The 18,021-nt window shown below is 44.0% G+C and overlaps 1 protein-coding gene across 2 annotated transcripts in view; it reads right to left on the reverse strand.

Moving 5' to 3' along the window:
• Nucleotides 1-16,583, reverse strand: part of RHEB (Ras homolog, mTORC1 binding) — a 52,158-nt gene extending 35,575 nt beyond the window's left edge. Inside the window, exon 1 of one of the 2 annotated variants that reach the window (XM_077995186.1) lies at nt 16,433-16,583. Coding sequence is in view for 1 of the 2 variants with exons in the window: in NM_001261182.1 (NP_001248111.1) it covers nt 16,167-16,218 (52 nt within the window). In the remaining variant the exon portion in view is untranslated. Of the gene's footprint in view, nt 1-16,166; nt 16,270-16,432 lie in introns of those variants that run through there. The other variant, NM_001261182.1, reaches the window with a different exon arrangement.
• Between the last annotated feature and the right edge of the window lie 1,438 nt (nt 16,584-18,021).

Below are 18,021 nucleotides of genomic sequence, written 5' to 3' on the forward strand. Positions count from 1 at the left end.
AACCGACACAAAACCAGACCCAATGCTACACTTTGGTTTGTCGTGGTGTCAGCGCAGCAGCCTACAACTAAGTTCCTAAATGCCACTTTGGACTAATTTAAAAAAGAATCCCAGTTTTTACCTTTACTTGATGGTGAAATTGGTTGCTCTTGTACTTTATGAAAAAAAAAATAATTTTTAACCTTCATATATAGAAGTAAAAATACTTTAACTGCTGTAAACCTTCAAAAGTTATATGAAGTGAGATCATACTGGTTTATTTTGATTGCAGAAAAATTAAATTGCTGCATTTTGCAGTGACCCATTTAAATGGCATTCCCACCTTAGACTGCATAAGAAATATATGTGGTGAAATGCTGGAATCATTTCTCTCTTGGCCTATTTAATGTTGAAAGGATGAGCTAATAGGAGGCAATTTCAACTTCACTCCCTCACGCTACCCTGTCTTCCTCCAGACTGGCAGTTTCAAGGATGCAAACTGCATTGCAAAATCAAAGTGACTCATGAAGCATTAGGGCCAGTGCACTGTTTACTTCCATCTGTTTGCTGACACATTTGTGCCCGGCGCTTGGGAGTCCTTTGTATCAACGTTCTGACAAGAGTCCCTATAACCTTAACGTACTCGAAACCAGTTTGGGTTGGATATGTTGGGGCTTCTGTGCTATCGCTGGGATTGGAGGAAATAAAACATGCAATTTAAGTGGGGGGAAAAAATTCACCCAAAGGGATACAGGCATCCCTTGGTATACAAGGGGGACTGGTTCCAGGATGCTCGAGTATACCAAAATCCAAGTGCGATGAAGCCCTGCTTTTCACCCTGCAGAACCTGCATATGTGAAAAGTCAGCCCTCCATACATGTGGGCTTTGCATCCATGGAATACTGTATTTTCCATCTGCATTTGGTTGAGGAAAAAAAACCCTGCCTATAAGTAGACCTATGCAGTTCAAACTGTGTTGATTAAGGGTCAACTGTCCTACTAAGCAATATAAAGGAATTAAATAATGGTATGTGTACACATGAATAAATCTCAAATGTGTTGTGCTAAGTAGCCAGACGCAAAAAGCTGCATAATATATGGTTCCATTTATTGGGCATTCTGATAAAGACAAAACTATAGGACAGAAAACACAAAGGGCTAACTAGAAACAGGCACAGGACGCTTTCTGGATTGATGGATTGTTCTACAGCCTGACTGTGGATGTAGATGACTGCAGACTTGCCAAAACCTGTTGAATGCTACATGAAAAAGAAGAAATTTTCTCAAAGTTGTAAATTTTATTTTTCCTTTCTTTTTACAGGTGTGGGACCTCAAGTTTTTTTGTTTTTTGTTTTCTTTTAATCTTCACCCTTACCTCATACATAAAAACTAACTAGAAATGGATCAGAGACCTAAACATAAAAGCTAAAACTAGAAAAATTCTAGAAGAAAACATGGAAACAAAAAACAAACACACAAAAAAAACTTTATCTCAAGTCCAATAGAGCTTAAAGGTGAAAACAAAAAAAAAAACAACTTTATGATCTTCAGGTAGACAGATTCCTGACATGATACAAATAAACAAAAAACCAAAAAAACGATGAACCGAGTTTCATCAAACTTACAAACTTCTTCTGTTCTCTGAAACACAGGAACAACAAAAAAGTCACACTAGGAGAAAACATTATATATACATCTAAAAAAGGACTTTTATTCAGAATATATAATTCAGTAAGAAGAACCTGATAATCTAGGCAAAAGACTTGAACAGACACTTCACAAACCAAGATATCCAAATTTCCAGTAGGTATATGAAAAGACGTTCAACATTCTTAGTGGGAAAATTCAAATAAAACCACAACCTACTATCTGAGAATGGCCAGAAAGTTAGAAAGGCCGCCAATACCAAGTATCAGGGAGGATGGGCAGAGCAACCAAAGCTCTCATCTGCTGCTAGTGGAAGCATAAAATGGTCAAAATGTTTTGGAAAAACAGTTTGGTAGTTTCTCCTGAAGTATACACTTAACACATATGTGACACAGCAATCCCACTCCTAGGTATTTACCAAAGAGAAATGACTGTGTGTCCACAAAGACATTTACTCAAAATGCTCATAATAGCTTTATTCTTAATAGTGAAATACTGGGATAGCCCAAATATCCACCAATAGGTGATCAGATAAACAAATTAAGGTATATCCACTCAACAGAACACTACTCTGCAATAAAAAGAAATTATACATGCAACACCATGGATGAATCTCAAAAACATTATGCTAACTGACATACAAAAATGAGTATATATTGTATGATTCAATTTATGTGAAATTTTAGGGTAAGAAACTAACCCAGAATGATTGAGAGCAGATCAGTGCTTCCCGGGGAGCCGGGGTAGGGTGTGAGGGACATGAGGGAACTTGTGGGGATGATGGAATGTTTCATATTTTGATAAAGGCGGAGGTTACATAGGTGCATAAATCTGTCAAAACTCATCCAACTCTACACTTAAAATGGGTATTTTACAATATGCAAATTACACCTCAATAAACTTGATTTAGGAAAAAAAGAGTTTTGTTTTTTTTTTAAAAAAGATAATGCATTTACTTTTTTTTTTTTTTTTTTTTTGAGACAGGGTTTTGATCTGTTGCCCAGGCTGGAGTACAGTGGCAGGATCATAGCTCACTGTATTCAAAACTGCTGGTCTCAAATGATCCTCCAACCTTGGTCTCTCAAAGCACTGGGATTAGAGGTGTGTGTCACCATGCCCAGCCCATTTACTACTTTTTACTAAACAGTATGAGATGGTAGTTATTAGCTATGTGACTTTGGGCAGTTTTCCTGAGTGCTTTTCCTTATCTGTAAATGGACGTAATAATAGCACCTATCCTATAAGGTGCTTTGTGAGGATTAAATGAAAATATCTAACAAACATCTGGCATGTAGTAAGTGCTCAGCAAATCTCATTATTATTAATATTAGTAATACTATTAGTAACTGCTCCTAGGCAGAAATAATCTGCTTAGGATTAAAAAAAGTATTTTCAGAATTATATCTAATAAATTAACCTGAAAGATGACATACAGTTTATTTCAACTAAAGCCTCAAAATAACACAACAAAAATAACAAACACATACATATGCCCCTAAAGCAGAAAATTACTGTTTCACAGTTACCCACAGCTGTAGTACGAACCACCCCACAGCTGACTGACTGACACCACCCATTTCATGTGCTCATGGTTCTACAGTCAAAGCTGGGCTCACTTTTAGTTTACTCTTTGGGCTGCCTTTATCTGGTGGGCTGGTGGTGCTACACAGCTGGGAAGGCGGGGCATTCTCCCTTTCTTTGTGTCTCCTCCTAACATCCACTGCATGTCACTTGAGGCTCCCAAGAACACAAAAGCAGAAGCTGCCAACTTCTTAGGGCTTAAAGCATGGAACTGGCACATCACCATCTTTGCTGCATTCTGCAGGCTCAAGACAGTCCCAGGGCAAGCATAGGAATATCAGGAGAGTGCCTCGTTGGGGACTAACAATAGAACAGACACCAGAAAAGCAGACTTGGTTTGTAAAAGGCAGAAAAAGACTGCAGACTCACCTGGGTTATAAATGGAATGAAACCTGAATCACCATTGTTAAAAGGCTGGAATAATAATGAACCGCATAAAGGTTTCTATGTGTTCCTTATATGACACACAATGCCAATCATATGCTTAACAATCGTATGCACCCACTCTAGTAAGAAATGTGTAGATCCCCCTATGTAGGATTGGTGGTTGTTGCTTTTTCGAGAGGGAGGGGTGATATGTGCTGTGTTGCGGCGTGTGTCTATGTATATTACACACACATATATATATATTAGTGTCACTAAGGAAGTGTTTTGAAAAAGTGTTTACGATTCTAGTGGGAATACCAATCCCCACATGAACGTCATATACAGTCGGATGACAGTGTGTGATGCAGAACATACACATCTTAATTATTGAACAGAACCTAAAAAGTGAGACACTTAGAGTTTACAGGACATTCTCACATGAATTATCTCGCTTGTTCCTGTGAGCTAAGCAGGGTTGACATCATGTTGTTTTTTCTCACACCTCTTCCCCAACTTTAAAAACAGATGCTGGGAGATTTTTAAAAAAGGAAAAAATTAAACTGCAATTATTATTATTATGACAAAGACAAGGCAGAAAAAGTAAAACTAGTTCATAAAATTACCCTTTCAAATACTTACAGGTAATCCTATTGCCAATTATAACGCTACCAGATATATACCACTGAGGAAAATAAGAAATATGTTTAATTATATAACATGAAGGACTAAGTTTCATAGATGAAGAATTTTATTAATAGGATTACTAAACTAAAGGAAAATAAAGTGCTAACCAGAAAGGCCATAAAACTGTTTCCCTGAAGACTTTAAAAATAGGATATTCATCTCTAAAGGATGGTTTAAAGATAAAGCTGAGGTGGAAGGCAGTAATAATAGCCCTGATAAACTGCAGGAAATTAAATGTTTAACAACAATGAAGAATGAGTTTTCCTAGAATTGTGGCCAATCTGGAGAGAAGATCCGGGACACAGGTGAGGGTGGGAAAGAGATAGAGAAAAGCAAAGACAAAAATTCTCTAATTCTTAAGATATTAAAGAACATGAAATTTAAGAATGATCAAAACTAGTAATAACAGAGTATGAGGAAAATGAGATATGAAATAGAGTATACTCATCTGTCAGCCTGAATGGTTAAAATCATTCATGTTTTAGAAAGATAATTTCTTCAAAAGTTCTTAAAATCTGCACTGACCTCATTATCAACACCAATTCACTCCTCACAATATCTGGGCTGCCCAATATACATGGCAGCCAGTAGCCATACATGGACAGTAAGTACCTGAAATGTGCTCAGTTCTGATTGAGATGCCTCACAGTATAAGTATGACAAAATATACAAATATCAACAATATCCATCACATGTTGAAGTAACATTTTGGACATACTGAGCTAAATTAAGTATATTAATTTCACCTATTTCTTTTTACTTAATATGGCTACTGGAAAAATCTAAAATTACATTTTTTTTTTTTTTTTTTTTTTTGAGACCTCAGCCTCCCACTTTTGTACAGACAGGGTTTCGCCATGTTGCCCACGCTGTTCTGGAGCTCCTGAGCTCAAGAGATCTTCCCACCTCGGGTCCCAAAGTGCTGGGATTTTAGGCGTGAGCCACTGCACCAGGCCAGATTATGTTTCCATTGGACAATGCTGCTCTGTACCCTTGTTTAAGGGAAAAGGATCATATTATTTGTATAAATTTAGCTCCCTAAATTTGTGCTCCAGAAATACTTCCACAGAAGTCTAAAAAAAACGGAAGGTAGGCTCATTTTGTGTACAGCTCAATTTTTTAGGACACTGCTCATACAGAAACATGGTTCGAGTAAGAAAGCAATTTATTATTATAAAACATATTCACACATTTTTGTAGCACTGTTATGCAGAATGAAAAGATCTAGAGAAAGAGCCCAACTCCCCCTCCCCGCAAGCAGGAATGACAAACATCCTTGTAGTAAGACACTGCCTGCCTGAGTGGGCAGCGTGAGTGTGTGGGGCCAACTGGGTCCAGCAACCTCTTTTGTCTCTGGGGCAATAATCCTGCGGTGTGAGGGTATGCTTGGTCAAATCCTTGGGTGACACAAGGACCCAGGGGCAGCAAACCCTCAGAACCCTAGTTGTAGGCACAGCCACCTGTCTTCTGGACCATGGGAACTGTGCCCCGTGTGGGTGGTTGCTAGGGCCTCCGTGGCCAGAAAGCAAGGCAAGCGTGTGCATCTGGCAGGTGGGTAAATGAACCTAGTCCGCCCCTTAAACTTGCTCCTGTTCCATCATTTCTGATCTTACCCAATGGCAACATGACCTACTCAGGCACTCGCATGAGAAATCTGAAGGCTACTTCACAGCTCCCACATTGATCTTGTCCATTCTCCCTCTAAGGAAATCTCCGACGTGTGTCCTCTTCATCTCATCTACTCTGTGCCTTGGCTGGTCTTCCCATTTCTACTCTCTTACCACCCCCACCCACTTCACAGAACAGCAGGAGGGATGGAAGCCAGGATCAGCACACTTCAGACCAGGGGCCAAATTTGGCCTACAGCCTGTTTTGGTTTTGTACAGTCTATAAGCTAAAAATGGTTTTTTCATCTTTAAGTGGTTGGAAAAAGAAACAGTATTTCATGATACTGAAAATCAGATGAAGTTTAAGTGTTATATCCATAAATAAAGTTTTACTGGCACACAGCCACACCCACTCGTCAATGTATTGTCTGCAGCTGCTTCCGTCCTACAAAGGCATAGCTGCAACAGAGGCTACATGGCCTGCAAAGCTTGAGATATTTACTATCTGGCCTTTTACAGAACGAGTCTGCAAGCCCCTGGTATAGATTATCATCTTATTTGTTGCTTAAAACCCTTCAGTCACTTCCCAGTTTCTAGAGAAAAGTCTAAAACTTTTCACAGAGCAGACAAAGCTGTTCTTGATGGACAGTTGGCAAACACATGAATCTGGGCCTCTCTCACACCTCTCTTACTCACACCTCACCCTTCTCATTCACTCAGTAAGCCACACTGCCTTTCCTTTAAAGACAATTCTCCCACCACCCCCACCCCCACCTGATGCTCAAGTTAGCCCTGCCTTTCATTATTTCTCTCAAGCACTTATCCCAACTGTATTTAAATAACAATCGTGTCGTAGCTGGTTAAAGACTGCCTGCTCTGGAGCCACTGCTTGAGTTCAAACACTGGCTTTGTCACTTAACAACAGTTTGACATTGGGCATGTCACATAAACTTTTTGTACTTCAGTTTCCTTATCTGCAAAATAGGTGTAACAACTGTACCTACCCGAGTTTAAAGGCTACTAATACATGTGCATTAAGATTGTACCCCGTAACAGTAAATGCTTCAAAAGCACCAACAATTATTCTTCTCAGTAGCAGGAAAAGGTTCCTGTGGCTCCTCAACTAGATCGAAGCTTCTTGAGGGCAAGGATTATTAACTGTCCTAGCTTTTGTGACTGGTACTAAGTAGACCATTTATTCAAATGCTTAATGAACACCTAGTTGAGTAACACATAACACTCACAAACCGTCCTCTTCAACCAACAGATGCAGTGATTCAATCTTTGGGGGCCTGGCCCAACTGTTCTCTTTCAAACAAACGCCAAATGTGACTGAGATTTTAAAGCCAGCAAAATACAGGTGCAGCGGCTCATGCCTGTAATTCCAGAACTCTGGGAGGCGGAGGTGGGTGGATCACTTGAGTCCAGGACTTTGAGACCAGCCTAGGCAACAAGTGAGACCTTATCTCTACAAAAAAATAAAAAAATAGCCAGGGCATGGTGGCACACATCCATAGTCCCAGCTACTCGGGAGGCTGAGGCGAGAGGATCCTTGAAGCTGGAAGGTTGAAGCTGCAGTGAGCCGAGATTGCGCCAATGCACTGCAGCCTGGGTGACAGAGTGAGACTCCGTCTCAAAAAATAAAAAATAAAATAAAAATAAAGCTAGCAAAATAGCCAGACATACTTATATCTAAGACATAGGAGTCTTAGAAAAGCATTTCATCTCATAAAACTGTATTAACTGTAAAAGCCCACATTTGCATACCCATTTACAAATGATGTACTATGCCATCAGGCAGTTATTAACATTCAACTCTCAATTCTGCAAAGGGTGGGATTATGTATCTTGCTAAAACACCAACTTCACTTTCAAATGTCCATGAAGAGTCCTTCTGCAAACATGTAAGCACAACAAGAAGAGAAATGGGGAAGAGGAAGACTCAACTCTACTATAGGTAAGACACAAACCAAGTAAGCACGACACTTTGCAGTGAATTGTATCAGTATCTTTAAATTGCCCTGCTTTCTTTCTTTTTTTTTTTTTTTTTTTTTTTTTTTGAGACGGAGTCTCGCTCTGTCGCCCAGGCTGGAGTGCAGTGGCGCGATCTCAGCTCACTGCAAGCTCCGCCTCCCGGGTTCACGCCATTCTCCTGCCTCAGCCTCCTGAGTAGCTGGGACTACAGGCGCCCACAACCGCGCCCGGCTAATTTTTTGTATTTTTAGTAGAGACGGGGTTTCACCGTGGTCTCGATCTCCTGACCTTGTGATCCGCCCGCCTCGGCCTCCCAAAGTGCTGGGATTACAGGCGTGAGCCACCGCGCCCGGCTGCCCTGCTTTCTTAACTTGCCCATAAGAGCACAACGTAAAGGCTTTTCTAGCACTTCCTGTTCTAAACTAATACCAGTTTAGATTTAAAGCTCCAATCCTACAGGGAACTCCTTTTTTTGTAACCAGAAGCCTAACATATATTGAAGAAAATTAAAATACTAAAGTAGTATTCCAGGACTTTTAAAATGTTAGATTTCTTTCTTTTCTTTCTTTTTTTTTGAGACACAGTCTTGCTCTGTCGCCCAGCCTGGAGTGCAATGGCGTGATCTCGACTCACTGTAACCTCCCGCTCCCGGGTTCAAGTGATTCTCCTGCCTCAGCCTCCATAGTAGCTCGGATTACACGCACCCGCCACCACACCCAGCTAATTTTTGTATTTTTAGTAGAGACTGGGTTTCACCATGTTGGCCAGGCTGGTCTCGAACTCCTGACCTCAGGTGATCCACTTGCCTCGGCCTCCCCAAGTGCTGAGATTACAGGCGAGAGCCACCGCGCCCGGCCAATTATATTTAAAAATCAATCAAGCAATTCACGTTAAAAGGACTCAGCAGTTTGCATTCTCACAGTTAGCAGTGTGAAGAAGACAGATCGTTGAGTACTCTCTCAATGTTAAGATTTCATTTGGTACTTCATAATAAACTAGAACTAAGAATGAAGGTTCCTTCAAGTATGATCCCTAAAGATTTCACAATGCTCTCACTTGCACAATCATGTGCACGCTCAGTTCTGATTTATTCAAGTGACTAAGAACAATCCAGCCATTTGTAACAACTATTACAGTTGTTATTGTGAACTTGTTATTCTGAATCTTCACCCAAGAAAAGCATTGCGTGTTTCTGACTTCCACAATCACAGGGAGAGGTGGCAGTGTCTCATTCTGGGATAAAGTTGCTATTTTTACTTGTGTACTCCTCCCCCACTTCATCCTGATACTTGTATTTAAAAACTATATTATTAGTATATGGGTCTCTGGTATCCTGCCACTCTTTGCAATTTTCACTACTCTCTGGGAGCCTCACCATCACCAGGTCCAAACACAACTCATCCAAAAATGCACCACAATCAGAAACCAAACCAACAGGCACACAGATATCATAACTCTCCTGATGTTCTCTGGCCTCCCTCGTGCTTCCTTCCATTCTCAACCATGCCAAGTTCTTTCCTGCCTTGCCATCTTTGTCTCTCACAATGCTACAGGGCCTCTCCTAGGAGGCTCTTGTAAGACTGTGGGAACCACATCGCTGTGAACAGCGTCGAGGATGCAGTCACTCTCAATTCAATTTTGCACAGCAGTGAGCAAGATCCTAGCTTACAACAATTGAATGGTTCTCAAAGGGTGGTCTGTGGACTTCCAAGGGGTTTACCAAAATCTTTTCGGGGGCTCATGAGGTCAAAACGATTTTCATAGCAATATTAAGTTATCATTTGCCTTTTCTACAAAGTTCCCAGTTGTACTAAAGGTGCAAAAGCAATGTTGGGGAAAACGGCTAGCTTGGCACCCCTTGGCATGAATCAAAAACAGTAGTTACAAACTGAGTGGTAAGTCACTGTATTCTTTACTGCCATATGTTCACAGTGGGAAAAGAGCTGTTTCCACTTAACGATGTCCTTAAAAAAGCAGTAAAATTATATTAAATGTTGACCCTTTGGTACATGTCTTTTGAATATTCTGCATGACAAAATGAGATGCACGCATAAAGCACCTCTGTAACATACTGAAGTATGATGGTTGTTTCCAAAAAAAGCACTTGTGCAATCATTTGAGAAGTGATCTGAACTGGCCACTTTTATCATGGAATGCCTTTGTTACTTGCAAGAATGATGACAAATTATCATTATTGCAAATGTGAATAGCTGGCAGACATTTTCTTGAAAATGAAAGAAACAGAACAGTCAATTCAAGTAAAAACTAGTAGCATGCTGCCAAGAAAATTATTTGAACTCAAGGAGGAAATTAGAATGTTGGAAAACTTGCACTGCTTATAGTGAACAGTGTTCTAAAACTTAAGACTCTGCAGAGATTGGTGGTGATATTAACAAATGTGATTTTTAAACATGCTTGTATATTAAAATGTGTCAACATGTGGAAGATCTGTGTAACGATGAACAAATATTTTCCAAATGACCAATGATGCTACAAAACCAGGTATGGTAGAAGATCCATTCCAAGTATAAAACAGACCTGTGGAGTTGGGCAAATTCATCAATATGATTTCAGATTGCACAGTGTAACTATTCTTCCAAACTATCACTTATGAAGTTTTGGTATCAAAGAATATTCAGCTACCTGAAAAAGCTATTCAAGTACTCCTTACTTCATTAAAATAACGTTAAGGGAATGAATTCAGGAGCAGATATGAGAATCCAGCTGTTAAGACATTAAAAGATACCTGCAAAACTGTGAAACACCCTATCAAAATTGCAGTTGCTTTTGTGGCAGAAACTGGCAATCTAGTTCTAAAATTCAATGTGAAAATGCAAGGAACTGAGAATAGCCAAAAACATCTTCAGAAATAATAAAGTTAGAGGACTCATATGCCCCTATTTAAAAACCAGCTACAAAACTACAGTAATCAAGATCGTGTGGTACTGGCGTAAGGACAGACATACAGATCAATGGAATGAGTGAGTCCTTGTATTTATGGTCACTTCATTTTGGACAAGGGAATTCAATGAAGAAAGAACATTATTTTAACAAAAGAAGCTGGTGCAATTTGATATCCACATGCAAAAGAATAAAGTTCTGGCATCATATACAAATATTAACTACAAATAGATCACAGATCTAATGTTAAGAGTTAACAGAATAAAACATCTAAAAGAAAATGTAGTAGTAAATCTACATGACCTTGGATTAGGCAATGGCTTCTAAGATGTGACACCAAAAACATAAGTGACAGGAGAAAAATAGATATATCGGCCTTCAAATTAAAAACTTTTTGCTTCAAAGGACACCATTGAGAAGGTAAAAGGACAACCCACAGACAGAAGAAATTATTTGCAAAACCTATGATACTACTTCACACCCACTAGGATGGCTAAAATGAAAAAGACAGTAACAAGTGTTGATGAGAATGTGGAGAAAATTAAACCCTCATACACTGCTTATGGGAATATAAAATCGTACAGCTGTTTTGGAAAACAATTTGACAGTTCTCCAAAACATTTAGCACGGAGTTAACCATAACGACCCAGCAATTCCACTCCTAGGAATGTACCCAAGAGAAATGAAAAGATATGTCTACATAAAAGCTTGTACAGGAATGTTCAAAGCATTATTATTCCTAGTAGCCAGAAAGTAGAGCTCCAAGTGGTGGCTCACACCTGTAATCCCAACACTGGGAGACTGAGGCGAGAGGACTGCTTGAGGTCAAGAGTTCAAGACCAGCTTGGGCAACAGAGCAAGGTTCCCACCTCTACAAAAAAATTAAAAAACTAGCTGGGTGTGATGTCACACACCTGCAGTCCTAGCTACTCGGGAGGCTGAGGTGGGAGGATCATTTGAGTCCAGGAGGTTGAGGCTGCAGTGAGCCATGATAGCTCCACTGCACTTTAGCCTGGGCAACAGAGCAAGACCCTGCCTCAGAAAAGTAAATAAATAAAATATAATAGCCAAAAAAAAAAAAAAAGAGAGAGAAACCACCCACATATCCAATTGACAAATGCATAGAAAAAATGTGGTATGCTCACATGATGGAATATTAGTCAGCACTAAACAGGAAGCGGCAACACATGCTACAACACGGACAAAACCTGAAAACATTATACTAAGTAAAAGATGCCAGACCCAAAAGACCACATATGTATGTTCTCATTTATATGAAATGTCCAGAGTAAGTAAATTCATAGAAACAAAAAGATTAGTGGTTGCCAGGGGCTGATAGGGAAGCAAGATGGAGAGTGACTGCTAATGAGTACAGTTTCTTTTTGGGGTGATGAAGTACAGAGAGATATAACCCATAGGGACAGCAAAATAACATTTGGCACTAGAAAGTCATAATCAGAAATCTGAATTCGGATTATGCTCTTGTGCAGAACAATGAGTAAGACTGAAAAACAGTAATTTCAAGTTTCAATACAAAGTGGCCACTTCAGGACTACCCCCACCCACAAGTATACAACATCAGAATATTAAGCACCTGAATATACAATTTCACATACTGGTAGATTTCATACATAGCAAATATTGTTTTGCCTTTCAATTTTTCAATAAAAAGTGTCATCAAATGATAGGTTAACTTAAAAAATAAACAGTACGTCAGAATCTGCTAGGAACAACCAAATATTTAATGACATCTTTCCTCATGGAGACTCTAAATACTACCCAAAACATTTTGACAAAGTAATAATTTGAGTACTTTTGCTGAATTGCCTTCTTCCAAACCACAAAGCTGTTTCATTTTCCCCCTATGATCTTTCACATGCCTGTGATCCCACCCCTCTTATTAACCGTATGTAAGAGGCTTATATATGACAACCAGCTTTTGATTACGGTCTAATGATAAACTAGGTTACCAAAGCTCTCTGTACAGGTAAAATCCCAGTGAAACACGTACCAGACTGAAGATAGTTTACGTAACACTACCATTTTAACTTAAGTTTAGTTACTTCCTATTGCGGGACTACTCTGCTGTGGTAGAGACAACGGAATGTCAGGGAGCTGGTACTTTTGGCCACCACAGGAACAGTTAATACAAAGCACTCCCTGAAAGCCAGACTCCCAGAGTTACAGGTGACATGTCCTTAAAAGCTTTAACATTGTAAAGAACAGGAAAAGTACAGGAGATTGGGAGGGAGAATTGTATAGATTACCTGAAAATTATATTTTCCCTATTGGTAGTTCTGACAAAAACCTGAAAGCCAAGTAGAGGGCTGGGCATGGTGGCTCACACCTGTAATCCCAGCACTTTGGGAGGCCGAGGCAGGTGGATCACGAGGTCAGGAGTTCAAGACCAGCCTGGCCAAGATGGTGAAACCGAGTCTCTAATAAAAATACAAAACTTAGTTGGGCGGGGTGGCAGGCGCCTGTTATCCCAGCTACTTGGGAGGCTGAGGTAGGAGACTTGGTTGAACCCAGGTGGCAGAGGTTGCAGTGAGCCGAGATCGCACCACTGCGCTCCAGCCTGGGTAACAGAATGAGACTCTGTCTCCAAAAAAAAAAAAAAAAAAAAAAAAGAGAAAGCCAACTAGTAAAACAAACATAGCATTTTGTTGTTTTAGCTGAAGACAACTTTAAAAATAAAGTTTGTGGCATGACAAAGTCACAATGACAAGTATCCTACTAGTCAAACTGGTTTAATGTACTTAAGAGAACATTCTAAGAAAGATGTGGAGCCTTTTTCTATGGCTCTACCCCCAGAATATAGGAGAAAACAGCTCAGCATCACAAAAGACCACAATCTAGAAACACATGTGCTCAGATTTCTCTGGTATAGCACCATTTGCAAGCTCCCAGAAGTGAGCATGCTGAGTAATCCTCAAAAGGGTGGCTTACTAGACGAAACCTGCTGGCAAAACCTAATCTCCTTCCCCTGCAAAAGACCCCACAAACTACAAAATATCCCGGCTCATAATACACTTTAAAATCAAATGGGGCTGGGTGTGGTGGTTCACGCCTATAATCCCAGCACTTTGGGAGGCCAAGGTGGGAGGACCACCTGAGGTCAGGTGTTTGAGACCAGCCTGAGGGTTGGCCATGTGGTGAAACCTGTCTCTACTAAAAATACAAAATCAGCCGGGTGTAGTGGTGCATGCCTGTAGTGCCAGCTACTCTGGAGGCTGAGGCAGGAGAATCGCTTGAGCCCTGGACGTGGAGGATGCAGTGAGCCAAGATCGCGCCATTGCACTCCAGCCTGGGTGGCAAGAGCCAAACTCTGTCTCAAAAAAAAAAAAAAAAATCAAATACAAGATTGGGAGCAACTTAACCTCTCCAAAATCGTTTAATATGACTACGCTTGAAAATAAGTATGGAGAAGTGGGGTAGGTTGCAGAAATATGAAATACTGAAGACACAAAATAGGGACTAAAAGTGACCCTGTAACCCACCGAAGACTAAGTTAGCACAGTATTTAACAAGCAGCACTTTAAAATAATGCTTGTGAAGAGACGGCTAAGGGGTGTCCTGTCACATCTCCGTCCTCAGGAGGAAGCTGAATAGAGGGGAAGATAAAACAGAATGGATTTCAACTGGACACAAGGAACTTCTTTAGCAAAAAAAACACAAAAAAACAAAAAAACAACCAAAAAAAACCCACCAAAAAGTGATAAAACTAGCCCTGCTTACCAAAGACTAGAGCTACCATTTCAACATTTTAAAAGGGTAAATCAGTCAGGATCTTTAGGTCATTCTCTTGGGTTGAAATCAAGTAGCCGAGGTACTTGACCATAATGTGATTATTCAGGGGCTATTTTCAAATAGTTGGCAATAAGTACTTACTTGACTGACTAGGGAGGGCTCACCCAAGAGCCAGGACACCTCGCGCTCCCAACTCCTCAAAATGCAGAGGAGGAAATCAAGAGAACAGAGACAAGAGCATGGATTCAGGCTGCCAATAAAGGTTGGATCCCAGGTTCCATGTAGATATTTGAACAGTTAGTGACTTTGAACCCCTCCATTTGATTCGTGGTTACTTCCTGGCTGCAGCACCGCATCGCACAAGAGTTCCCCCTACGACTCTGGGCACCCCGCATCTCTAGCCAAGCTTCTCTCAGCCCTTGACTTCCTCCAGCTCTCGACGGAGAGGTAGTAAAAGGATGAGTAAGCATGCAGTGGCTGATCTTGGTCAAAGAGCACAGACCCTGGCACCGGCGGTGGAAAGCGCAGTTGGGGAGTGCATCCCGCGAGCGGCTGGCAGGTACAAGCTTCCCACGACACATGCTGTCACCCCGTTCCGCAATCACCGGAGCCTTTGAACCCTCGCTTTCACCTCCCCATCCCCCCAAATGTGGCCCGGCGCACGTCTTCTATAGACAGTTACTTCAAAACAGCCCGAAAAGATGAACGTAATTTCTCCAGGCTTCCGGATGTCGGCAGACAATACAGCCTCACCCTGAAGCGTGTCTAAGTTCGATCGCTCCGGTTTCTCACAGGCCAGAAAACCGCTTGTTCTGTGACACCCCGTCCGCCCCCCAACCCGACCCTAAGCCACCTTATTCAGCAGTAAGGCGACGCTAGGAACCGTTTCAAATGTACGTCAACCTTTTGGGGGAAGAAAAAGAAAACAAAAAGACTTCGGAATTACTTCAACAGCGTGGTTGCAAGTACCTGACCTTATTCCTTCCCGAAGAAATATAGGCCACTGAGAGATCAGACATTCCTTTTTCTCTGCCTTCCTACCCGGGCCGCCAGCAGCATCTCCAGGGCCTCCAGAGGGGCCTCTTTTGGGGGCTCGCCTAGGTTTCCTATGTACAAAACTTGCGTCCAGAGACCAAACGTTCTCTAAGTCCCTAGTTTTCTTTACAAGGGTAAACTTCACCACAGATGGAATGAAGCCGAGGTGCTGCTTCCTTTGTTAAAATCCCACGGACTTTCTTTTCCTTGCATCGGGGGCGGGGTGGGGGAGACCGCCAGCCCCGGTCACGCGCGCCCGCGGCGAAGGCGGGGAGGCAGGTGTGACTCCTTCCTCGCGGGAGCCTCTAGCGCGGCTCCCTGGCGCCGCCTCATTTCCCCAGACGAGCCCCGGACTCCTCGGCGGCCGGCGGCCCCCGCCCCGCGCCTCCCACGCCCTCCGCCCGGCCGCCACCTGCCCGCCCGGCCCGCGGAGGGCGCCCGGCTACCGCAGCTCCTCGACCGGTGCGGACGCCGCCCCGACCGCCACCACCTCCGCTCAAAATGGTGGTTACGAAACGCGCGGCCCCCGCCCGCCCCGCCACATGGCCGCGCCGGCTCCAAACTTCGCAGGCCCGGCAGCGACCCGGCTTCCAGGCGAGGCCCCGGCGGCGCGAGGAGGCCGCGCGACCACCGGCCACTCACCCACAGACCGGTAGCCCAGGATCGCGATCTTCCGGGACTTGGACTGCGGCATCTTGGCGGCCTCCTCAGCCCCGGCCCAACCACATCAACCGCGGCGGCGGCGGCTCCTGCTGCTGCGATCGGCGGCGGCCGCGCCGGGGGAGAGCGGCATACAGAGCAGGGGCGGCGGCGGGCGCGGCTGCCTCTAGCTCGCTCGCTCGCTCGCTCGCGCGCTCCCAACCGCCCGGAACCGACCGCGCGGCGGCGCCCCTCCCCCCACAACACACCCACGTGACCGGCCGGCGTCAGCACCGCCCCTCCTCGCGCCGTGGCCCGCCGCCTCCGCCCCCTCGAAATACGCGGGGGTGCGTCGGGGCGACGTTTTACTTTAAAGGCAAAAAAAGGGGACGCCGCGATGCCCCCAGAAAAGTCACGACTGAAACTCGCTGCGTCATGACCCTCCCACCTTCTTCCGCCGCTTTTTAATTACGCCATTCTCCCCGAGCGCCGATTGGACGGCACCTGCACAGCCGCGCGATGACGTGTCAGAAACTCCATCTCCCATTGGGGGAGGCAAGGAGGCGGGGCGGAGGAGGCGGGGCTGGCCACCCAGGAGCTAAAAATACACCGCGCTGCTACAGCGCGGTTGGGCGCCGGCGAGGTTTGAAGGCTTCAAACTTCCAACCGGTTGGGGGCGGGCGGGAGAGGCGGAGAGACAAACGGTGGCTCCCCGGTGATTGGCCGGAACGGAGCGCAGGGCGGGGCAATAGGTGGGAGGTGCGGTGATTGGTGATAAGCTGAGCGGTTGGCGGGTTCGCGCCCGCTGAGCCCGTGAAGGGCGCGAGGCTCGTGGCCGGGGCGGGCGGTGGTTGGGCTAGCTCCTCCCTCGGGGCTTTTTTGAAAATTCCCCTTGAGCTGCGTTAGCGTTCGTGTCTGGGTTTGAGGATGTAGTGGTGACTAAGCGTCACCCACGGCCGAAGGACTGTGGGAAGCATGGAGTCTGCGTTAATTCAAAGTGTTAGGAATTTCATTAAAAACAGGGCGAGCCTCGTCAGTTCTGGTGTCTGCTTCGCTTCGCGCGGAGCTCGGCGCACATCCTGGAACAACGCCGGGGCGGGAAGCCGGTTCTCCGCCAGCGCCAGGGCGGCTGGTGCGGCGGGCAGGCCGGAGCCGGGTGCCAGGAACGCCTCGGGCCGCGGTGTGGGCACAGCCTTCCCAGGGGTGCAGTGCAGAGGGGCGCGGGAAGAGAATCCGGGCCGGGAACGCAGGTGCCGTTGAGGGACGAGCCTCCAGGCAGGCCCGGAGTGGTGGCTGCTGGTGGGCTTGGCACTTGCCGAGTTAGCAGAGGCTCCGCCGCGCCGGGGAACCCGCCCCTATTCTGCCGAGGCTGTTTGGCAGTGGGGACCTGCAGAGGCCGGGCATGGCCCTTCGCCCTTTCCCAGTGATCGGTAGGGAGGAATGAAGCCCAGGGAAACTGAGTAGCAGGCCTTGTATTCCAGCGTAGGAAGGTTTAGAGGTGACTGGAGTCGAATTGGAACACCCAGCCCAAGAGCGACTCCCTCCAGCTTTCCCACGGAAGCATCCGATAGGGGCTGGGGTGTGCATTCTTGTCCTTGGGGATCTACAGATGGAAACCCCAGGCAGCCAGCCGGAAGTGATCAATGTCTGGAAGTTCTATGTTTTCATGAAATGTTGAGGTTTACGCTACAGTTATTTTAAGTGTTTTAAAACTAAAGGTCTTAAATTGTACTCTCCTGTAAAATGTGTCGTTTTTATCCTGTGGATTCGGATATCCTCACCACAGTGTTTTTGAACAGATGCTACTAAACTCCTTGCATTATCAAATCAGTTTAGTTTCACCTTTTTTAAAAAAAAA

Source organism: Macaca mulatta, chromosome 3 (genome assembly GCF_049350105.2).
Source record: "Macaca mulatta isolate MMU2019108-1 chromosome 3, T2T-MMU8v2.0, whole genome shotgun sequence".
In the NCBI taxonomy this organism is placed as follows: domain Eukaryota; kingdom Metazoa; phylum Chordata; class Mammalia; order Primates; family Cercopithecidae; genus Macaca; species Macaca mulatta.